We start from the raw sequence: 25,904 nt of genomic DNA, 5'->3' as shown, positions 1-25,904 counted from the left end.
GTCATCACCTTTTAGGAGCTCATAATCTATGTAGGTCACAATACCTTTGAGGCATAGGGCAGTATGGAGATGGCTGGTGAAGGTTTTGTGAGTGTCCTCGCCTCTATAACTCATAAACACATCATATTTCTTAGAAGACGAAGATGAAGAAGCAGTAGTACCTATGGTATTCTGATAAGCTATTCAAAGCGCTCTCCCTCTACTCTCTCTCTCTCTCTCTATATGCTGAAAAGTGGCAATACAGATGATCGATGATGCCAACAAATAGATTTGACTGACTTTTCATTTTTTTCCCGAAGGTGAGTGAATGTGACTTTTCAAATACAGAAAAAATACATTCTCCCCATTTTTGGTGGAACCAATTTTCTATCACAGGTGGAAAAAAGTAAAGACCAAATTGTCTTTCAAATTAGAATAAAATGCTTAGTGTTATATCCTGATAATTATCACCTAGAAGGTGAGAAACTTCGAACTGACCAAGGGTCAAGTAGTATAGTAAAACAGAGACGGAATAACTTTTAAAGTAAAACCTGAGGAAGGACTGGACCGCCATTTTAAAAAGTTTCAGTTAAGAAAGGGTAAAATTGGGAATTATACCCAAAACTCCTAAAAATTTCCAAAAATTCATGAAAAATAGAATAAAGGGTCTAAAACAATATTTAAGGCTTAAAAGATGCAAACAGAGTACAAATAATTTTTTTTATAGTTTGCTATAATTATTGGTATTTTTGGCTAATTAAGAAAAATTGGTCAAAATGAATTATTTTAAATATATAGAGGTCTCAATAATTCACACAAAAATGAAAAAAATTATTTGAGAGTTATTATAAATTTTAAAATTATTCCTGACCTCTGAAAGTACAGAGGTTAGCTTTAAAATATTTAAAGTCGAATTATGTTAGTAAAAGGCTGATTTTGGTATAAATTAAATAGAAAGAGTTACAAGTCACATTTTGACCTGAGAACAATAGGAGAACCTATCCTTATCAAAAGGAAGTTATCGGCACAGAGAAATCAATTTTTAGAAGTACTAGATTAGACAAGATCTAGAAAAAAAATTTAACTGATGTTAGAAAATTATATAGCAAATAACTAAAAGCTTGGTGGAGCAAAATTGTTTTCAATTTTCTGCATGGTTTGGCACCAAAATGGAGGGAGAGGACATGGATAGAATAATATAATTTGTTAAGGGGTAAACTTGAAAGAATAGAATTATTTAATAAAATATTGTTTTATAAATCACATGATTAATAGGTAGAAGGACACTTGGCAAGGTAGTAGGACACTTGGCAACTTAGAGGGACATGCGGCATGATCTTGTGATGAATGGTTAGATCAAGAGTTAAGTAACCATGGAATTCTAGGATTTTTCTAAGTGCAAAAATGGAAATTTAAGCCAAAAATTTGTCTATAAATAGCCCCCCAATTCATTTAATTCAAAAATATTGGAAAGCTTGAGGGAGGTGGTTTTGCTCTTGAAATCTTGAAAAGTGTCATATTCTGTTAATTTTAACCCTAGAAATGAGGAATATAAAATAGACCATGGGTTAAGTAGGGTAGTCAACAGGTAGACGGTACAACTTTTGAACTGAATGTATATTATGTTGGATGCTTCTATGGATGGTTACTTCCACTTCTTGGGAGGTGTTATGCTATATTATCCATGATGGTATGAATGGTTTTTGGTAAAAATGGAAGTTAAGAATCACATTTCACAAGTTAGGGCAATTAAAAGAGATAAAATTGCTTATAAAATCCTAACTTTTAGGCTACAACTTTTATGACTAAATGATGGAATCTAGCAGTGAAATTTGGTAGACTTAGAGATCATATTTTATGCTTAAAATAAAGTAGTAGATCACCTAAATTGGAGTTTTATACAAAAAGATATGAGTTTTTGAATTTAAGGCAAAAGGCTGAAAAATAAAAATTGACTAAATGAATAATAAGTTTTGGGAAAGAAATGGAGCCTGAATGGATTGAGTAATTGATCAATGAGTTTTTATCTCCATAGAGAAATAAATGAGCTTCAAATAGAGATTGGAATCACTTCATTTTGATTTTTTTATAATTAATTATGAATTTTTAAAATTGGCAATTTTTTTAGGGTTACCAAATGAATAGTAACCTGAGAAAGTGATTTTTCAAAATATAGCTTCCCAAACTTAATGCCATGCAAAGCGGTTCCAATTAACATGTTTTGTCTCTATGTATGGTCCAAAGTTAAGGTATTACACTTAGTACTTGACTGATGAAATCATGTGGAGTTATTTGAACACTCAACACATCATTGAATCTTCATCTTTGTTATATGTTTATCTATCTTGTCACTGTTGAGTCGCTCAACCAACACACATAGATTAACCAACAAGCATCAAACTTCATTCGATAAGCTTTTTAACAACATCTACCTCAATAAAAAAATGCTTCCATATAAACTAGATATGATTTTTCAAATTTTATTCAAAATATGGTAAGAAAAAATATTTTTGACCATTGCTCACTATTTTGAACTTTAAATTTACAAATATTTTTGAATAGGTCTTGTTGCATTAAAAGGTAGACTCAGGGAGCTTTTCACTGGTAGGGCATTTGCCCAATTTGAATTTAAATTGAGAAAGTTATGTCTAGTCAAAATTTGCTCTATTCAAAATGTGAAAAAACAGTGTAACAGAGACATGTTGAATTCAAATTTTGCATAAAAAGTTGGAACGTACTGTGCATATGCCAACTCTAGTTTACATTAGCAAACCCATGGTTAAAGTTTAAGGTAAGAGAATAAATAAGTATGTTCGAATTTGATGCAAAAAAAGATGAATTCGCTACATCAAATTCAAATTTTTTGAATAGATTCAAATTTGATATAAGAAAATTTAAATTTTCTATGTCAAATTTGAATTTACTTGATCTTTTTTTGGTCATGTTAAGGCTTAAATTTCATTGAATATTACTTTATCAATCTAAACCTAAATTAGATAAATGACTTATCATTGAAGAGCTATTTAAAGTCTAGTTTCTAATGAAATAAAACCATTAGAAAGTTTTTTAATATTTACAAAACTATGATTAAAATTGTGAACAAAAGTCATAAATATTTTAGCCTTGACATTTGATTAATGTAGTTATAATATCTCACAAACTATAAATACTTTTAAAGTGAAACTTGTTTGATATAAATATAGACTCAATAAGCTTTTCAATGACATCTATATAAATAATTTAATTTACAATGTTATTCTATTTTTTAAAAATGTTTGTGACTTTTGCTCACTATCTTGAAAATAAATTAAGAATACAAAGAGTTTTTAAATGGGTTTTATTGTATTAAAAATTAAACTTAAAGAGTTTTTCAATGATAAATCATTTGACCCATGTAAGTTTAAATTAACAAATGTATTTCATCTAAAAATTGACATTTTAATTTACTCTATTTATGTCCATTCAAATTTATAAATTGTATTGTTATTATACTTCCTTTTTTTTCTTGTGAATTTATTTTTATTCTTCGTACAAACTTTTCTATTATATTTTATTTATATTTTTTTATTTAATTATTTTTAATAGTTTAATATGTATAGTTATTTTATATTTATATTGAACATTTATATGTATTTAAATTATAATGTATTTCTATTCATTTATTTATTTGAATTGATTCTTTTAATAATATTATTATTAAAAATCATTTTTGTTTAATAATATAATATTCTTTCATTAAGTCTAACATGGTAAAATTGCACAATTTTTTCACCCATTTTCATCCAACTAAACATAAAAATTTTTATCAACTCATTTTCTGTTCTAATACTTACCAAACATGTCATCACTTAGAAATTTTTCATTCCCTACCATTCTTTTTTGTTCCTTTCTATTATAACTAATTCTTTCTATCAAATAGGCCCTTAGTATTTGTTAGGGTCACCTGCATCTGAAAACGTGCTAGAAGTCAAGATTGGGTCTAATTAATATCCTCTCTGGCTTTATATCCATAAGAAACATTCTATAGGGATGTTATGTTCTTAAATATAAGAGGCAAGTTGTCACCCATTTTTATTTTTATTTTCTCGGACAATCTATTCAAAAATTTGTTTGTGTAAAAGCTAGCAGCTGTCCAGCTCAATTGGTTCAAAGCCACTTCAAAGCCCTACTTGTTTAGACTTTAGATCAAGAACTCTCCCTTTTGTGAGGAAAACAACAACGCTCCACTGGAGGTACAATGTTTAAAGAAACATTTGATCCCTCCGTCAGGGACCAGTGTCAGAAGCGGACATATTTGGGACAAAGATATATCTCATCTCCTAAGTTTCTTTGATTTCAGAAAAAGTTATTGTAGCTAAGAATATTAAGTTATATGTTTTAGTAAATAACTGTCTAGATAGGATATGTTTGGATTAACAATGGGAAAAATAATTTTTATTTTATCTGATTTTTACATACATAAGTTAAAATAAAAGTCAATTTGTGTATGTAATTTATGTGTGGATTGACTTGTAAAAAAAAAAAAGTCAGTTTCACAAACTGAAAATTTAAAACTTGTTTAGATGATATAATTAAAAAGCAAGTTTATATGTAAAATAATTGAACATGACATAAATTTTATAAAAAAATATATTATAAGTGTATAATTCGATAACTTTATAAAAGATTAAAATTATAATTATAAAAATAAAAATATTTAACATAATATTGGAAAAATTTGTAAATATTTAAGCACATTTAATTATATATATTTTATAAATAAATATATAAAAATTATAGATAACAAAAGATAATTAAAACACATCTGCACAACATAACAAGGGAGAGGAGAGAGGTTTGCTACAGGAAAAAGAAAAAGAGACAAATCTGAAAAGTAGTGTAATAAAGAGCTAAAAAAGCATGATGATGCACGCAAAAAGAGAGCAACCCATCAGCTGGAAAAAATAGTTTTAGATGCGTTTAGATTAGCAGCGATACAAGTAATTTTTTTATAATTTGACTTTTGCAAATTCAAGTTGAGATAGAAGTTAGACAGTATAATGTAATTTATATTTAAATTAATTTTTGTAAAAAGAGAAAGTTTGACAAACTAAAATTTGTTTGGACTTTGGATGATTAATAAAATAAATAAATTTATATGTAAAATGATTAAAAATGATATGAACTTTATTAAGTGATACATATTTGATATTATATGTATATAATGTGACAATTGTAAAAGAAATATTAAAAATAAAATAATTAAAAAATAAAAAATTAATTTATTACTAGGAAGAAATTGAAAAATAATTAATGCTTTGTTCTTGTTATTATTAAAAATAAAAAAAATGTTGTGGCAATTTATTATTAGAAAAAATATTGAAAATAAAATTATTAAAAATAGAGACAGTAGAAGACGTTGTGCTTGGCTTTGTTCTTGTTCTTTAGGCTAAAAAAGGAGTGTCAGATGGGCAGGTGAAAAATAATTAATGCTCACTGCACCGTGTCTACTGTAAAAAGCAAGATAATGGAGCTCCATTCCAAAAGCCTATTTGTACCCAAAGGTAATAAGTTTGCGGAGAAATGAGACAGATGGATGAATAAATATAACAGATACTTGGGCAAAATGAAAGATCAATGCATTTGAGAATTTATAACTCAAAGAAGTCAGGCAGCTTCATCACTTGGCTGGATCCTTGTGGGGCCACAACCTTTAAATTCACAAAATCCTGTAACCATTAGAGGAGAAATCAAATAGGGAAAACTTTTATTTTAATTGAAGTAGAGAGAGAGGAGGATGGATGGATTTGTGCATGCATGCGAGTGTTTGTCAATATATACCTGTACACCATACCACAATTTTGTAACATGGCTATACTTCATGTGAACTTCAAGAAAGTTCTCCAGACAATAGGTTGATGCTAGGGTGGATTCCAAAGGAAAGAAGTCTCAATAAAAGTACCTTAATCTGTCATAAAATGACTTATGAATGGAAGAAAGGTTTGCATAGCTTTTAGGAGAAGTGGAATATAATTTGAGACTTTTGAGATTAGGCATATTTTTGGAACCATCAGCACTCAGGTATACCTCTTTAATTTGAGACATATCAAATGTTATGCTTTCACTTGCATCAGTACCCTAGGGTACATAAAATTTGGTTTAAGTATAAAATAAAATGTATCATACTGTACTGCTTTCTTTCCTTTTTTTTTTTTTTTTTTACTTATTCAAACTTATCTTGCCTTTCTATTTTCCAATACATCATAAACTTCTTCATAATTCCACAAATGGCTCCTTTTCCCGGGTTCTCTTAAACATAGTTGACGAACAATTTCATTGCCTATTCCTTGTACTAGATCATGCATTTTCTTGCTTGTGAGCATTTAAAATGGTTCTCCCCCAAATTCACATTCAATTCTTTATCAATTAGTTTAGAGAAAGTAGATCATTTGTAGTCTTATATTTAACCTTGTATCCTATTCTACACCCGATGGGAACTCAACTTTCTCCTAAACTCACATCACTTCTTTATCAATAGCTTGCTCCCATTGAGGTCTGTATGTTGCTAGAGAACCTTCTTGGCAGCTTTTCACTACAAACATTATTCTTGGGAGCTTTTCACTAAAAACATTAGTTACTAAATCACCTTCTTTTTCAAAACTATGACTTAGTAGAAGATATTGGATCTTGCACAAGGTATGCATATCATCCCCTCCTTCATTATACTGCTCAGCGACTGGGCATTTTGCCCTCTTCTAGTATTTCTTGTAGTTAGGATTTAGTAGGGCAATATGGCCTTTCTTAAGGCATCAAGTTGATCATTGCTTCTATCTGTATCAGATTCAATGCAAAGAAAGGTTAAAGGTTATTGTATGGGTTGTTGTAGATACTATCTACAGCTTTATGGGTCTAAAATCACACTCAAGCGCCTATATAGTGTCTCTATTAAAAAGGTGTGCTCTTAAAAAGTGTAACATTTGTAATAACGAAGGATTAATTCAACTTGGGTGAGTAGGGCACTAAATGTGAGTATATCTTTTAGCGGGGATTGGAATCTTGATTCATCATGTTGTCAGGGACTAACCCCTTTCACTAGATCCAACTCTTGTTAGTCATTGTAAACGAAAGTTATATAGCCAAATATCCTTTACATTTATTTATATTTTGCTTATATCAACCATGCTAGACTTTGTCTTACATGTGACAGACCCCTTTTATGCTCCTTCAAATTTTAAGCCAGATGGACTAGCTCAACTCATAGCAATGAGATATGGTTTTAATAACTATTGTTGAATTTAATGTCTAATTGTACTATTGTGGCCCTCCGGTATCATATCTTGTGATTTTGTGGAACTATATGATACTGGTGTTGATATATAATACAAACTCTGTAAATACGAGGTTGTACTACTCATAAGTTATAGACAATGCGATTCCGCTCAGACTTTATGCAAAGCATATGGCCTACCTTCTAGTAATTTCAACATTTAATGATTTAAATGACATAAGGTTTTTTTAAATAAAAATTTAAAAGTAACAGTATAATAGTAATATTTGAAACAACTTGCATCAAATAGCAAGAAGCAATAATAAATTATTCTCATTCCACTACCTGGAATTTGGGATATATCTTAACAACAATAATGATAGGTCATCTTGAAATTCTCTGCTTTTGTTATCAGATACCTCCAAATAGAAGAAACTTTCACTATTGCCAGGTCACTGCTATGGGACTTCTTACAATGTAATGTGCAGAAATCCAAACCAGTGACCCAAAAGATGAACTACCGGAAACTCTTGCTCTTCCATCTACAACAAAGGTGACATTATAACTCAGCTTCTCACCCACTTTTCCAAAACTCAAATTCTTTGGTTCCACAGTCACTGATACTCCCATTGGTTTCTCTACTTTCACTGCATAATTACTTTTGTGGTACCCTACATTAGTGACTAACCTCTTGTAGGTCACACTAGCCTTCTTGGTACTTCTGCTACTGAACAAAACTGCAAATGAAGGGTAGTTCAAGTCACCAGGTTGAAGGCCTCCATCAATGGAGCAAGTAGAATTACCCCCTAATAATATAGCAATCTGGGAGGAAGTATAGTTCAGGCTACACAGGTAGCTTAAATAGCCTTGTGTGGTAATGTCATAGACCAGCCCAGGATTAGAAGCCCTTTCTGGATCAACATGTCCTGAGCCTAAAGCAAAAGGGTTAGCCATTTCTGATGACCTGTTTGAGCTGATATCTCCAATTGGGCGTCCTCCGTGGTTCAAAGTGTAAGCCGTGGTCATAAGGGCTGATTTTATAGCAGCAGGAGACCAATCTTTATGCGCAGACTTAACTAAAGCTGCTACGCCACTCACATGAGGACAAGACATTGAAGTGCCAGAGACTATGTTAAATAGTACACTTCTTTTGTCACTTTTGAGGGAACTTGGACTAGTTTTGGGGGGCCAAGCAGCCAAAATGTTCACACCAGGTGCGGTCAGATCTGGCTTTATAACATCTGGTCCTACCAAACTGGGTCCTCTAGAAGAAAAGGCAGCCATTGTTGGTGCATTAGAATCTCCATATACAGTCCCTATAAAGGAAATTGAGGCTGTTGGACTTTTATCTGCTAAAACATAACTTCTAATGGTTTTGGATGCAGAAGCTCCTAATGAAGTTGCTGGTATAATATGGGCATCGGCAAAAAGCTCTTCTCCTTGGGATGCAGAGTTAAGCAGAATCATTCCTACCCCACCTGCCATTTTCACTACCTCTCCTTTCAGAGTTCTGCCAGTGATTCCTCTCTCACAAGCAACCATTTTCCCCTTCACAAGCTTTGGATCAAGTGAGCCCCTAATGCAATACTGTGCTAATCTTTCACTTCCATTGTTTGCTGCTGATTTTCCATAAAGAAGAAACAATTGCTTTGTGGGTTTGCCTTTATACAGAGAAGACCCTTTGAAAACCTGGCCATTCCCAAGCTTCACCTTTGTTAAGAAGCTTCTATCAGTGTAGCTAGCAGCCACAGTCATGAGCCATGGAGCTACATTTCCTACACTTGATTTGGAAGGACCTGAGTTACCTGCAGAACAAGAGACAAAAATCCCCTTTTGGATTGCTCCAAATGAGGCTATGGCTATGCTATCACTGTAATAAGGCCTGGCTGCGCCGCCTAATGAGAGTGACAATACGTCAACCCCATCCGCAATTGCTTTATCTGTTGCTGCTATTATATCTGAGTTTGTGCATCCCAAGGGCCAGCATACTTTGTAAGCTGCTATTCTTGAAGTATACCTAATATACAATTTCACAATTATCCCATTTTTTGACTATATATTTGAATAATAGTATAAGTGCAGAAGCAAACTATTCTTTGGGTTATTGAAGAATGCATGTTCCATCAATTCAAAGTCTCATAAGATAGTTTATCATTATCTTTATTGTTACTTCGGTTACACGTGGTGAGTATGTGCTTTTCTGTCCCAGTTCAATAATCTTCTTGCCTCTTGTGCGATTCTGGTGGAAACAACTCCAGAGAATATGTATTGTCCAATGGGAAAAGGAAACAACACTCTACTGTGCTTTCGAGAGGCAGGGTCCTACCACAACTCGGAAGTATCAAAAACACCCTTCCCCACGTGTTAGGCCCACGCCCAACTGATTCCAAGTTTTTTAAAATCTGGTTGAGCCATTGGGCGAACTTTATGTTGGGTACAAAATCTGGTTCTTCACTTGGTTTGTTAATTCAGTGGGTTCCGTCCGGCCTAGTTATAATGTTATATTAAGCCGAGTTAGATTAGACCCGGGGGGAAAACACAAAATTTACATGCTAGGCTTTGGTTGGATTGGCAATCTAGCTCAATTACTTGGTTTCTTAAAATGCGAGATCAAGTTGAGTGAGCCCGCTGGCAACTTTTTTTTTTTCAAAACAAAATTACTACTTCTTTTTCAAAACAAAGGAACTACCTTTCATGCGTCAGTGCGTCACTTATGAAGCCTATGGATTCTAAATGCTATTCAAGTATTTGTTGAAGGGAAACTATCCCTATTAATTACACATATTAAAGTGGATTTTATTAATAGAGGTAGTTTTAATGTAAATAATTAAATAGAATATTTTTAAAAAAATCAACACATATTATTTATAAATAATTGAATTAATTTTTTTTATATTTATAAATTAGTTATCTAGTTTCTAGCTTTATAACTAGAGGAAGTAGCAATTACCTCATTCCAGCGGCTGTACCTTTAGCAAAGCCAAACAAGCTGGCATTATCCACCAAACCACCGGCAGCAGTAGATGCAGTGTGAGTTCCATGGCCTTCGGAATCCCTTGAAGAGCGATAATCCACAGTCTCACTGATCCTCCCAGCAAACTTCTCATACCCTTTGAAAAACGCCCTTGCTCCTATCAGCTTCTTGTTACAGTTCGCAGAAGAAAACTGTGTGCCATTTTCACAAACACCTTTCCATCTAGAAGGTACTGGAGACATCCCTGAGTCTCTAAAGCTCACATGTTCAGGCCAAATCCCCGAATCAAGCACTCCAATGATCACGTCAGAAGCCAAGTTTGATTCACTCCAAAGCCCTCTTCCTTTTGAAAGCCCAAGAAAATGGGGTGTGTAAGTTGTGTGGAGATGCACGAGTTCATCAGGTATGGCTGTGAGAAAACCATCGATTTGGTTTAAGGACTCGAGGTGGGAAGGCGATAAATGAGCAGAAAAACCAAACATGGTTGTTTCATATACGTAAAGAAGGTCTGGATTTGATGATGATGTCTGTTCTTTTTCTTCTTCATCTTCTTCTTCTACTTGGGAGATGGAATCAAGGATTGATTCGTACCATGGTTTTGTGATGTCTTGAGAATGAACGGAGGATTTGATTTTGGTCTTGTCCATGTAGATTATGTACGTCTGTTTCTCCATCACTGCTCTTGATGTGTTTGTCACCATCATCATGGTTACCAACAATAGTGTGAGTGTTTTGAAAATCATGGTTCCTGTAATAAAAATGAAAGGGATGATTTAAAGCAAACACCATTATAATCAACAAGTTTATCTCTGAAAAGGAAGTTTAATTTGCTTGCACGCCATTGTTTAGTGTAAAAAACAGTACTATATATCTGCTTTAATATATGCAATTGCAAACTTGTTTATACCTTATGAGATGTCCTAGCTATAGGGCCTGGATTAGTGGCTACGGATAAACAATAACGCTTCAAATAATATTTAAAAAGAAATAAGGATATTGGAGAATTCAAGAAACATTGTGACTTTTATCTTTCTTTTTTAATTTTTACATGACTATATGCTATATGGTATTATTGGATCAGACTTTAGCATTATCATTGAGGTTTGAAATCATAAATAACTAGGCACTTGATTTTTAAATGTAAGATTTTAATCCACTTTATCTATTAAATTTATAATTTTGTTCCCAAACTATACTATTTTTTGTATATGCAAGGATTTTCATCAAAAAATAGTTCCAATACAAATTATTAAAGGCAGTATTCTACAAGAACCAACATGTAAAGTTTAACTAATTTACTTAATCTCTGTATTGGTTATTGAGTTCCTATATCTAAAATCAGAGGGAGTAGTATAATTTGAGCAAGAGACTAAAGATGAAAGGAATTGAAGCTAGCTAGATTATAGAAGCTAGAGAGGGCAAGGATCCATACCTCTTTGATTTGAGCCAAGATGGGAAATGTGATGTAACAAATAAATGTATGAGAGCGCAGCATACACACACACACACACACACATATAAGCACACAACCCTGAAGAAGGTGAGCACTTGGGCATTATTATTATCTTCTGTACTCATAGCGATACAAAAAGATAACTTTTTCTTTCCTTTATCTTCACGGCATTATTCACGCCCGTATATGAATAATGATAACATTCTTAGATGTTTCAGAAAGTATGAAAAAAAGGGTTTTCCATTTTAATATAGTTTATGAGAAATTTGTTACATGAAGATCATTGTGAATTCCGGGTGAACATGTGATTGAAAAGGAAATGATATAATACACTAATTGATATGTAATGAGATACAAGCATCAATGTTTGTCTACGCTATTAATTAAGTGAAATTGAAGCAATGAATCTATGATGAGTTTTAGAAAAGAAAAATGGAAATTGCAAGAATATTAAAGCACATAATAATTAGGAGAAGCCTCATCTCAATAGTTATCTTAAGATATTCATATAAAAAGAAAACTGAAGGGGTTAGATATATCTTTTCTCTGTTTACAACAGATAACAAAAATGAAAAAGATAGTGGTGGAGAGTATATGAGATATCGATCTACATTTTATCTCTCCCAAACTTGCTTTTAAATGAGAGAAAGAGACGTAGATGGTACAGTTTTCTTATAGGACAAACTTTAGGTCAAGTTTCCTGCAATTATTATATCAAATTCTTCAATCACACTTTGCTTAGTATCTTTTTTTGCCCCCTCATATCATCATCTAATTAGAAACCTACATGCAAAAAGTAGGATATGAATTTGACATCATGGTTATAGGGAACTTAAACTAAGTTCTATCTGTACCTATATGGATATTAATTATTTTCCTGAAATTAGTCATTTTGTTTCCCACTGGCTCCCATATTAGATGTAAAAGTTAGATAATTAATTTACATATATTAAAAAGATAAATTAATTTTTTCATTTATAGAAAAAATGTATTACTTTTTTTAAAATACCCCTTTAATTATTTGCAATAGAAACTATCCCATATGAAAACTTTTAATTTCTTTAATATATGTAATTAATAAAGATAATTTGAAAAAAATTATAAATTTAAGAAATAAAATGGATTAAAGTTTTATATTTGAAACCAAAACAAACCTCTCAATTAGCTCTTATATTTAGGATATGGAAGGAAGCATGTAGTTTTTTCTCATCTATCTAAATATAAAGAAAAAAATTTCGCTCAACTTTTATATATCTTCCTTCCATTGTCTCTTCTTCCCTTTTGTTTGTTCTCACTTTCTCTCCTCATCAAACAAATTATTACTCTCTTTGATTATATGATTATGATGTTTGTGTCATCTTCCAGCTAACTGATCACGTTCCTTAGCTAATTGATGACAACACAATTATACTACCTTCAGTTTTTAATATAAAAGCTAATTAACTAATTTGAGTAGATTAAAAAAGTTTGTTAAGTTAGTTATTTGTAATAAATAAGTACTGCTATTGTTTTTCTCTAAAATACACTTGCTAATTATGTGTATGAGCTAGAACTATCATTTGATGAAACTTTTAACATGTACAAGTACTACAAGGCTAAAAAAATAGATAAATATGAGAGATAAAGTGGATTGGAGTTTATATTTAGGATCAAATTAAAAGTCAAACTAGTTTTTATATTAAGAACTAGAGGTAGTATTGTATTTAGGTTATTCAATAATTTCAGCTCATTATTCCATTCTTTCAGTAGTGGAAAAAGTCAATACTTCCACAAACATTACACTGAATATCTCCAATAGAGATGAGAATTCCTCCACATAAATGATAATGATGACATTTCCAATAAGTCCAATTAATTTTGTGGAAATCTGCTCAGAAGCCAAAAGGATAATGACCATCCGTTTTGGAGCTTTTGGGAGAGGTCAGACTTTCTAAGTGGAATATATATTCTGCATCTGATTTTAATTATAAAACCTCATTTACAGTCTACAAATAAGATCTTATAATTAGGATCGGAGTTAGTAGTAAGTATAAATTTGTGTGTGCACGTAATTAACATATATGTGCTTTGTGTGCATATAACGGTGCTTCATGATCAATCAATCAAACACTTCCATTTCTTTGATTAAGAAATTCTAAAATGTGACTTACATGTTGAACTGAAAGAGGGTATAACTTTAATTTTTGAATTATTAATGATTAACTTAAAAAATTTTAATATTTGATTTACCTTTCATTTAAAAAAAAGTATTTCCTATGGTTTTAAATATAAAATTCAAATAACTAATTAATTTATAGGAATTAACAAAATTAATTTAGTTCTTAGTAAAACATACATATTGATTTTGCTAAAACACCCTTTAATCATTTTTAACAAGAATTATTACATATGAATATTATTTCTTTAATATACGTAATAAATAGAAATATTATGAAAAAAAATGGGGTAATAAACCTCACAGTTACTATATTTAGTATTTTTCTTCGTCATCTTCATGATGATCCATGATCTTCACATGTCATTCTGATCCGATCTCGATCGGACGTTCCTTGGAGTCCAATTCAAGGTTGAGTGCTACGCAACAGACACACACACAAACAAACAAACGCAAATATAAAAGTACTTTGGGACATTATTACATGTTTGGACTTTGGAAAAATATATGCGTGTGTGTGTGTGAATGATGCACAATGATTGCGTGGTTGCCACATTTTGATGGGATCATATTATTTTCCTTCACGTACCTAATTATAATACATACGGGGAAGCCATTTACATCATTAATTCATTTAATGACATTTTAAATTTTTAAAAAAATTGTTAATTAAAAGGTCATTTATAATTATATAATATCTATTTATATCGTTGTATATATAAGAATCTTAATTACAAATTACTAAGAGTGATATATGTTACATCTTGCCAAATTTGACCTTGGAAATGTAAAAAATAAATTAGACAGAGGGTCAAATGATAAAGTAGATGCAGAGATGAAACAACTTTTGAGTTGAGATCTGACTGTTATCTGAACTGATATTTTTGAAATTTTCGGTTCAGAAAGGATAAAATGGAAAAATTGGAAAAAAATTTAAAATATTCCTGAAAAACAATACAAAGGTAAATTAAAGGTTTTGGAACCTTATTTGAGGCTTTATAGATAAAAATGGCATAAAAATAAATTATTGCAGAATTTTCTGTAAACAGAGATTTTTTGGAAAAAAATAGTGAAAAATTAGTCCAAAATAATTATTTTAAATATGTAGAGGCCTCAATAATTATGAAAAAATTATTTAAGGATTTATTTGAATTTATAAAATTATTTCCAGGCTCTGAAAGTAAAAGAATTAATTTTAGAATATTTATTACCGAAATCTTATTGGTAAAGCTTGATTTCGGAGAAAATTCAAAATAAATAATTAGAGGTGGAGAAAAATTTTTAAAAAATTCAAAGGACCTTTATATATTAAAATATGATTTTTGATGGGAAGAAATAAATTTTTAGAGGTCCAGAAATATTCTTAAAAATTAGGAGGGAAATTTAGTCGATATGACAAAATCAGGTGGAAAAATGTTTGAAAATGAATGATGATGCTTCCTCCTTCTTTCTCTAGCTCATTGGACTTGATTTTAGGCTAGGAATAAACAGTAATTTTGTGGTCCAAGTGATGCATATGGTTATGGAATAAAATAATACAAAATATCACATGATTTTATCCAAAATATTATCTCTTAAGAGACACTTGTACATTCCCATAATTCTGTAACCTCTTAAGGACGCATGCCCCAAAATATCCTAATTTTTAAGGGACATTTGGAAGGAAGAGAAGGCCAAGTTGAGGTCTATAAATACCCCCCTCTTACATCTTTAATTTTTGGTTTTTTGAGCACTTGAGGTGGAGGTTTTGCTATAAAAAAACTGAGTTTGGAGAGCCCTTTTCATGCTGATATTGGCCAAAAATTATCAAGTAAGAATCAAGGATTAATTAAGGTGTGTTCAAGCTATAATTTGACTATGATTCTAGTTTGTTTCAAGTAGAGTTTGGTGGTAAAATTCCAATGGTATCTTGTTGTCCAAACTTTCGAATCGATGAAGAATGATTAGGAAAGAATTAAAAATCATGATTTAAAGCTTGGAATAGCTTGTTTGATTGATGTTTGGATTGATTTTTAGAAGAAATTCCAAGTTTCCTAATTATGTGACATTTTGGCCAAGCATAGCTCACGGGGTTAGAAATTGTTTCAGCTTAATTTGATGATTTTAATAAGTTTAGAATGTGTTTTGAGTAGAGAAACACCAAGGACAATTGTTTAAAATCATTAGAATCAAAAATGAAAATTTTGGAACCTAAATTCACCCTATTTGGCCAAATTAGTTTAAAGGGGAAGGAGTGTGATTTTGTTAAATCTGATTTGATATTTGGATTCTACATGAAAAATTGTATAGGAATGAACCAAGAGATTGATTGAAAAAGAGAAAATAATTATGTCAAAAATCAAGGAAAAAGGAGTTTAATTGAGTTTGATGTTGAGCAAAGGTGTTCTTGCTTGGATTATTAGTAATTTGGAATGTGTTTATGCTTAGAGTGATAGGCATTTGTAAGAAAACAAAGAGAAGCACAAAATCTTTAAAAAGGCCGAAATATATACTTGTGAAAGAGGTAGCTTTGAGCTCATAATTTGATTGCTTTCTTACTTGTTTAAATGTGTTTGTATTACTTGCTTATGTTGCTATGATATGATTGAGCAAATTATGTGATTATGCATGGAATGCGATGATGAATATGCCTTGGTAATATGTTATGAGGAATGATATAATAGCTTGATGGTTGCTCTCTTTCCATGCCAAATGTTATACACATGATATGTTGCATGATGATGTTATGTTCAAGATAACATAGCACATTTTTACATAGCATGATTAGTATGATAATTGTTATTCATTGCTATTGAGATTTCTTATGAAATCTTATTCCTTTATGTTCAAATATTCATCAACTGGGGGTTGGATCAAACAAAGAGAAAGGAAGGGAAATCATCTTGGAAGATAATTGAGTTTAATGCCCCTTGAAGTTATGTTTTGTAATTATTATGAATTGTTATGTATTATTGTGAATTATGTTGGAATATTGTATTAATGATCAAAGTAATATGCATGTGAATATTTGGCCAAGGAGTCATGTCTTAGCATGAGTTATGTGATTAGAATGGTTATATGGATTGAAAAGAGAAAAATTACCAAGAATTGCACAAAAAAAGGATAAAAGTTGACTTTTCAAGGGCAAAGTTTGACCATATGAAATTCTGTGCAAATGAATGAGAATTTGGCTGAAATCTGGCGGGCTTATAGATCATGTTTTTATCTTTAAAACAAGTGGTATTTCACTAAATTTAGAGTTTTGTGCAAAGAGTTATGCCTATTCAAAATTGAGCATAAATTCTGAAAAATTGAAAAATGATCATGTCAACAGTACTACTTCACATGAATTTTGGGATTAATTGGTGAGTTATGGATACTAATAAGTATTTTTTATTTAAAGATCATATTCAGAGCTTCCAATAAAATTTGGAATCATCTCATTTCAATTTTTCTAAAATTAGTTATGAATTTTCAAAGTTTGACGTTTGTAAAGGTTACAATAAATAATAACCCAAATTTGAGACATCTTAAGGTTCAAATTTTTTCAACTTAAAGTCATAAGACATAATTCTAAATAGTTTCAATCGAGATAAAATAAGATTTAAAACTAAGATGTGACAATATACACCCACATACTATATAGTGTATTTGCAACTTTTTTTTTTTCAACATTAATTGTTGGGACCTCACTGCACTGGATTGATCTTTTGAGACTAAAATGACATTCTGTCTTAAACAACGCAATATTTAAGAGAAGTTACATTAATATACCTATAACATTTGTTGGAAGCCACAAAATGATTTACTAATCTTTACTGTCCCCTTAGCACAATTATTATTGACCTGAATTAGATGGGACCACGGGAGTTTGGATTATTATATCATTACTAATTTGATTATATTCAGAATTGTTATAATTAAATCAGTTGAAAAGTTTGTATTTAAAAACTAATACATAGAAAGTTATACATAATTGAAAGTTATGGATGAAGCGTTTGGCTTTTATAATAACTTTATTTTGATGAACATATAATTGATTTTGTAATTCCCAATTTCCCATTATGGACTATAAACCACAATAGGACTCCTAACAACATAACGTGGACTTTTCCAGACAAGCGAACCAGATACAATCTTCATGCTAGCCATAGACTTGGCCTTAACCACAACTTTAAAGCTCCGTTTTTGAAGTGTGCGTGAGAAACTAAGATTCATGGGGCTCACAGTGACTTCCACTCCTGAAGGAGCATTTACAGTGGCATTAAACATGGTAGGACCAGGTCCTACGTTGGTGACTGTTCTTCGGAACACAGCAAGTGTGGAGGGTTTCTTGGTCTGCAAGCTAAGCTGGAAGGTGGGGTAGTTAATGGCGTCATGGCCGAGACCGGGGAGGATGGAGGAGCAGTTAACACGAGAGCCGGTGAAGACGGAGAGGTCAGAGCCGTTGTAGCCTTCGTGGCAGAGGAATTGGAGGTAGGAGAAGGCGTCCATGTCGTAGATTAAACCAGGGTTTTTGGCTCTCATTGGGTTCACTTGACCTGCTCCGTAACCAAATTCTGCTTCCTTGTTTACCCTCTTGCTCATTGGTTTGGCTTCAAACATGTCACACACGGACCAGTCAGCCCAAACATAGTACACATATTACTCCTAGTCCTAAATAAAGGTAATAGATAAATAATTCATTAAAAAAAAATAGTTTAGCATTTGTATTTGATACTCATTCAAATATGTCAATGCCGGTTCAAACTCAAAAACTCATACAAAAATGACACGTAATATTCGCACTCGATCAACTAGCCATTAACATTTAAAGCTTTTTAGAAATTCATTAAAACTACATAAAGTTTTTTTTTTTTTTTCTATTTGCAAAATTTACTTGAACTGATCTTCAAAATAAAAATAATAATAAATTGAATAGACCTATAAATTTTGCAAAAATTATATGCATTTCCTTACACGTACACATACACACGCGCACGCGCATACTTTCAAGGAAAGTTTTTGTGTATCATTAAGTTCGAGTCTTTTTAATACACATGGAAAAAAAATTACACAAATTTCTCTTGAGCTTGGTTGAGATTAACCTTCCCCTGTATTTTTTTTTTAATATATACGCACAAATTTTTCTTGAAAATAGAACAGAATGCACGTGTGATTTTAACAAAACATATGGGACGTCCATATGAATTATAAATTACTTTAAAAGGAGATTTATATAATGACATTTTGAAAACAGAAAGGGTTTTTATATAATTTTAGAAAACTCAAGATATGTCTATGAAAACATATAAATAAGATATTTATATAATTTTAATGAACTTAAAAATAAAATATCTCACCTGTAGTGATAATGGCAGATCTAATTGCAGCAGGAGACCAGTTTGGATGAAAAGATTTGACATATGCAGCAACTCCAGAAGCATGAGGGCAAGCCATGGAAGTGCCAGACATTAGCGTAAATTTTGAAAATTGGGTGTCTCCTTGCTGACCTGTCAGTGATCTTCTTAGTGTATAAGATGCCAATATGTTAATCCCAGGGGCCGCAAGGTCAGGCTGCATTATATACCATCACACATTACAAATCTCTGATTAATTAATTAAATGAAAACAAATTAATGTTGGTGGTAATAATGATTCCAATTAATTAATTAAGCTTGCAACAATAATCAACGGTTATTACCTTGAGAACATGAATGGAACCGGGATTTGGACCCCTAGAAGAAAACGAAGCAACAAATGGAGCTGCCTTCTTCACTTCATGGGTCTTATATATCACTGCTGATGGTGATCTTAGTTCAACATCATAAAACTTCATATCAGATATAAGAAAAGATAAAATACATATATATCAACCCAATTATGTCTCATATGAGTGTTACCAATAATATGGATGCTTTAAAATACTTCATTCCCCTAAAAATAGAAGTGGCGAGGGTATGAAGAGAAGGTCCCACCTCTATAGATGAGGGTCTCTCACCTTCTTTTCATGTACCTCTCTACTTCTGGATCATATTCCTTTTAAGTGAACTGGTCTTGGCTAAATTTTGGTGCGCTTAAACATACCTGAACCAAAAGAACCTGAAGAGAGGCTTGACCCTACTACTTCATCCTTGATTATTGTGATCCAAATTTAAGTATCCAATTCTTATAGCTGATATAATGTGAAAATTTTCTGAGTATGAGTGTATTAACGGTGACAACCTTACAGTATTACTCTATGGTCTCTAATAAGTGTTAAATACTACATCCGGTTTTTAATATAAGAGTTAGTTTGACTTTCAATTTGGTTCTAAATATAAAACCCCAATGCACCTTTTCTCTTATTTATCTATTTTTCCCAAAATAATTCTTGTAGTAGTTGCACATGTTCAAGTTTCTATCAAATAGTAATTCTAACTAATACACATGATTATTAAGAGTATTTTAAGGAAGACAACACTTATTTATTACAAATAACTAACTTAACAGACTTCTTTAATCCATTCAAATTAGTCAACTAACTCTTATATTAAGGACCGAAGATAGCATATACTCTAATCTCTTAAAATACTTCACTCCCTTAAAAATAAAAGGGGGAAGGGTCGGCCCCACCACATCAGATGCGGGTCTACAGCTCTTTATTTTGGATTTAGATTCTTTTCAAGTGAAAAGGTCATGACCTGTTCACGTTTGTGTGCACTTAGACAGACTGAAACAGAAAAATCTGGAGATAAGATTGACCCCTCTATTTCATTCCCGATGCATTTATGTATTTCAAGATATCCAAATTTTAAGTATCATGCAACTTCAGTCCTGATGTATTATGTACCAAACCAGTACAAGGAAGATGTTATACCTTGTGGATTTTATGTAATTGGTGATGGATTGACCAACTGAGATATTGACAGCTGTAGCAGGAGCCACGAAATTTGAGCAAGGTCAAGGTATTGCTCATTTTCAATTATGGCACCAATGCCTCCGAGTTCTTTGATTACAGAGTCAGAACCTGATGAATCTGGTCCCGCAGTAAACAAGCCTTCCCTTTACCTTCTTTCGGTCCAAGGCACTTTCGTAGCAGGATCTGCAAGCAACATATATATTGAACAATCAAGTTGACTAACCAATTAAATAGTTTGCATTATGATGGTGTGTGATCAATAACTGTCAATGAAGCTGCTCAAAAATTAATGTTCTGTAGTTTAAAGAAGGGGGAAAAATAATACTTGCCTAGCTTCTTCCTTGCTTGCTGAGTTTTGGGCTGCATCAGCTCCATTTATGAGAGGATATTGCTTTTGCTTTGGATTGAAAGTGTTTACTCCTCTTCCCTGCATATATTTGTAATTTTCGTGCTTGATATATGCTCGTACACAAATAACTTCACCATGAAGATTTGCATAATAAAGACACATTTTCTTGTAAAAAATATTATCTTTCATATATGTACATTCTCTTTTGTCTGATCAGTCATGACGCATAATGCGAAACTATCTCAGCAAATCCAATAGCTAAAAGTAACTACTTCAAGTAGCTCCGCAAAATTCCAACTTTAAGGTCAGATTTAATTTGGATCCTCTAAAGTTCAATCCCTAAACAAAATTCACATTAAAGATTTTACCAATACTTTGCAATCAACTTTATCTGTTCCAAACAATCTCAGCACAGGTAAACACCACCCCAAAATCATGTTTGCAATGTTTCTCAAAAGCAACCTATGAGTTGCTTCTGGAAAATTACGTTTGCAATGTGATTCCAAGAAGATTCTGTATTTCCTAAAACATAATGACACTTACAGAAATATTAATTCTTCCCATTTTTGGATTTGGAACCTTTAAAGTTTGATGAAGTGCAATATAAAGTACTGGTGGATCAATTATGTTACATTTATACATGCAAAACAAAATTTAATTCAACATACAGTATAACTCCTCCTACTCCTAAATGTTGGAGCAGATTAGAGGATTTAATTTGATCCTAAATGTAAGATTATCCTCATTTTACTTTGTCTCGCAAATTTACAATTTTTTTCCAAACTAGTCTCATTGATCACACATATAAAGGGGTTTCCATCAACTGATAGTTCTAATGTAAATAATCAAAAGAGGGTATTTTAAGAAAATTAAGACATATTTTTACAAATAACTAATTCAACTAATTTTCTTAACTTCTCAAATTAATTATCTAATTCCTAAAATTTGCATTCAACATTTGCAATTCTAGAAGATCAAGATTCCCAATTCCAAAAGAGAGATTAGTGAGACTTACAGAGACATTCTGTCCGTTGCCCAACTGCACAGTGCTGATGAATTGCCTATCAATGCCACTAGCTCCCACAGTAACAAGCCATGGAGCTGTATTCACAACAGTGGCCATAGAAGGGCCATCATTCCCAGCTGAAGCCACAGTGATTATCCCCTTGCTCATCGCATGAAACGATCCGATCGCTATCGAATCTTTGTCGTAGCTCGGATCGCCTCCTCCGATGGAAATTGATATCACATCCACTCCATCATGAATTGCTGCTTCAAATGCTGCGAGTATGTCCATATCTGCACAACCACTGCTCTCCCAACACACCTTGTACACCGCCACTCTCGCCGACGGCACCGCCCCGCGAGCCGTCCCTTGGGCCAGCCCGAATAAGCTCGCGTTTCGGACTAGGTTGCCAGCCGCCGTTGAAGAAGTGTGGGTGCCATGGCCGTCTACATCAATGGGGGATAGTATGTCTTCCGCGTCTGGGTTTCCATCCAGCTTGAAGTACTTTGCTCCTATGAGCTTGCTTCAAGTTTTTACCATAGGAAAGAGTTGATTTGGTTAGATATTTATTAGGAAAAAATAATAAAATATCTTCAAAAATATTAAAAAATTTAATTAGGGTGGATAAATTTTAAATTTTAAATTTTAAATCAGACCCCTTGTATTATTTTAAAATTTTAATATATTGTGAAATAATAATACTGCCCTTATTCTTAATGGCTACTTCTAACTATTTTAGTTTTACTCTTAACTATTTTGTTTTTAAAGTTCTGATATCTATTTTTGTATAGGTATTGACTACACAAAAAAAAAGTAAATAACTAAATAAAAAGTAATCACTAGATTTTCATGCATGTTTTGAATTTTTAAAACAAAATAGTTAATAGTGAAACTAAAGTAGTCAATAACTAAATAAGAATAGTCACTAAATATTTAAAATGAATATAGTCAATCACAAAATTAAAGTAGTCAATACCTAAACAAAAATAGTCATTATAGTTCTAAAAACAAATATAGGCAATTGCTAAAATAAAAAAAAGTCAATAATACATAAGAAAGAATAGCCACCAAAGCTCCCGTAACCAGTTACGGGTGCCTGAGTTTCGGTGGCTGGAAACCTGCTAAGAGAACTGAGGTGACAATATTTAAAAAAAAGAAAAAGAATAGCAAAGGGCAAACTAATATTTGTGAAATTTGGTGCACAGTACGAATTTTTGTAACATTATTTTTCTTGCAGTAAATTAAAACAAAAACTTATTAAAATATCACTTCTAAAGAAAATTATCTTCTAATTTGTTAACGGGGTAATCTAACGAGAAAACAACTAGACATTTAAAAAGTGACATTGTTGTTTTTATGTTCTGATTATTTTCTGATTTATTAGAAAAATGTTCCTTTTCGTCACTAATACTATCTCTGGTCTTTATTATAAAAGTTAGTTAACCAATTTAAATAAATTAAAAAAATTAGTTATATTAGTTATTTGTAATAAATAGATGTTATTTTTTTCCTAAAATATCTTTACTAATTAAGTATATTAGTTAGAATTATTATTATAAAAATATTTTAAGAAAAAATAGATAAATATAAGAAACAAAATAAATTGATATTTTTTATTTAAAACTAAAATAAAAGTTATATGAGTTCTTATATAACGTGAAAAAACAAGCAGCTATCATTTTATTTCGTAAGCAGGCCCTACTTGTTTTTGGCAAGAAATGTCTGAAGTAATTTCATGAAATTGAACAAAACCAAATATGAAAAATGTAATATTTACAAAATTAAGTAAATTAATTAAATTAGTTATTTGTTAAAAATATATACTGATTTTTTTAAAACACATTATTTAATCATTTGTATTGCAACTACTTTTTGATAAAAACATTCATAATATATGCAATTAATATAAATTGTTTAAAGATAAATCATATTTTTAGAAGATAAAGTTAATTGAGATCTTACCGAGCTCATATATGTTGGATCAAAGGTGGTAAGTACATATGGTATTCATTTATGAAAATAAAAAAACCATCTGGTTCTATTTTAAGTATCTGTTAGTATATTCTTAATAACCTAAATATTGAAATATGTAGAATGTCTATGTCTTATTTTTTTTCATTAAATTGACTAAAAAAATTATAATTTAAATTTATATGAGAGAAAAATTTAAAAAAATTAACGAAAGTAATAATTCGAAATATTACCTGTGATTCTGCATATAAGAGCTAGTTGGCAATTCTAAATATAAGATTCTAATTCACTTTGTCTTCTGAATTTATAATATGTTCTCAAAAATATACCTATTGATTATAAGGTATTTCTATCCAAGTATAATTTCAATGTACATGATTAAATAAAATATTTAATGGAGTCAACACATTTATTACAAATAACTAATTTAACTATTTTTTAATCTTTGTAAATTAGTATTTATCTGATATTATATTAAATAGAAGGTAGTTAAATAGGAAAGGGAATTTACTTGTTGCATCCGGAGAAATTGGCAAAATGACCACAAGATCCCTTCCATTTTGCTGGTGGAGGACCTAGCCCATCATCCTTGAAGCTGTCTGATTCAGGTGTGGTCCCTATCTCATCGCCATAGCCCATTTTGTTTATCATATGAATTTATTAATAAAATAATAATGAAATTACAAAAAGTGAAACAATCCAAAAATATTCTACAATCACAAACTGACCGTTTATATATCTTATATCTTTAAAATGAAATAAAAAAAGATAAAATATTACGTGTATATAAAGAGAGAGGCTAGCCACTTAATGCACTATCTTAGTTAGCTTTCTTTGTTTTTTTTTTTTAAAGCAAGAAGAAGAGGGCGAATGAGAAGGATAAAGTTGGGGCCCGCCAAACCTTTGTCGCTACCTTAGAAAATTCAATTCCTAGGTACTTTTATTTTTGTACAAGACAGATTTTTGGAGAATGATTTGTTTCTATTTATTTGATAAATTAAAGGCTTTAATGAGTATTTCATATTTTTTTTTAATATGTCCCTATTAAACATATGAAAGAACTTACTATAAATGTTGTATTCCCCATTAAAAGTGAGCAAATAAAATGGACATTAAATGAGGATAGAACTTAAAAAAATAAAAGTAGGTTTAAAACATGAATTATTTAAATTAATTCAATTTAATTGGTATGTAAGAATTATTTAATTTTGCTAGAAATGGTTAGAACGCATTGTTAGAACCACATATGCCTCTCTAATCTCTCAGGTCAGAGTCATCTTTCTACATCATTTACCTAGCCAGTTTAACCAACATATAAATATTCTGACGGTGTTACTTTTCAACTGATGTTAAAGATATGAAACTAGGTATATGAAATAAATATTTCTCTAACGGACGTTAAAAGCTCGTTTCGGCCGACATTTATAGCCCCTACTCCAGTAGTATTTTATATAATTATACCTTTGTACATGTAAATTAAGATGAATATAAATATAAGCTTCTTATATAAGTACACTCCTAATTAACGAGCGAGTTTAGTTTAGACTCTGTAATGCAAGAGGCCAGATCTATAGCATGTATATAAAAACGTAACTTTTGAACTTGAAAATGAAGAAAAATAGATTAACTGATTCAAAATGAAGAACATAACTAACCTGTATCCAGAAGACCAACAATGATATCTTTCTCTAGTTTCAATCTTCTCTTAGCAGTTAAAGGCAAGCCAATGAAGTCCCATGATCTTGTTGTGTGTAGCTTACGATATCGATTCGGAATCACAGAAACAACTTCCTTCATTTCTGCATATATGGAAGCAAAGAGATGATGAAGAAGAAGAAGAAGAAGAGATTTACAGCTAGAGGGAAAAAACCCAAAAAAAAAAAAATTAAAATAATAATAATGAACCATATAC

At 31.3% G+C, this 25,904-nt stretch overlaps 2 protein-coding genes across 2 annotated transcripts; both read right to left on the bottom strand.

Moving 5' to 3' along the window:
• Positions 1-7,452: 7,452 nt before the first annotated feature.
• Positions 7,453-11,684, bottom strand: LOC114739828 (subtilisin-like protease SBT1.1). Its single transcript, XM_028927901.1, has 3 exons — positions 11,632-11,684; positions 10,176-10,947; positions 7,453-9,242 (listed from the first exon to the last, which is right to left on the bottom strand). Exons 2-3 carry the CDS (start codon positions 10,940-10,942, stop codon positions 7,667-7,669), a joined length of 2,343 nt encoding a protein of 780 aa, XP_028783734.1. The 5' UTR covers positions 10,943-10,947; positions 11,632-11,684; the 3' UTR covers positions 7,453-7,666.
• A 6,027-nt stretch (positions 11,685-17,711) lies between these two features.
• LOC114739827 (subtilisin-like protease SBT4.14) lies at positions 17,712-25,793 on the bottom strand. The gene is given in 10 exon segments (XM_028927900.1): positions 17,712-18,381; positions 19,129-19,342; positions 19,470-19,578; positions 20,625-20,697; positions 20,700-20,784; positions 20,786-20,849; positions 20,996-21,093; positions 22,031-22,544; positions 24,504-24,609; positions 25,648-25,793. Coding segments are annotated over 10 exon segments (1,938 nt in total). The 5' UTR covers positions 25,790-25,793; the 3' UTR covers positions 17,712-17,848.
• Positions 25,794-25,904: the final 111 nt, after the last annotated feature.

This window comes from Neltuma alba, unplaced genomic scaffold (assembly GCF_004799145.2).
Source record: "Neltuma alba isolate B1F8T4 unplaced genomic scaffold, ASM479914v2 tig00002925_pilon, whole genome shotgun sequence".
Lineage (NCBI taxonomy): Eukaryota > Viridiplantae > Streptophyta > Magnoliopsida > Fabales > Fabaceae > Neltuma > Neltuma alba.
The sequence above is the reverse complement of the archived record's forward strand: the minus strand, read 5'-3'. Positions and strand labels throughout refer to the sequence as shown.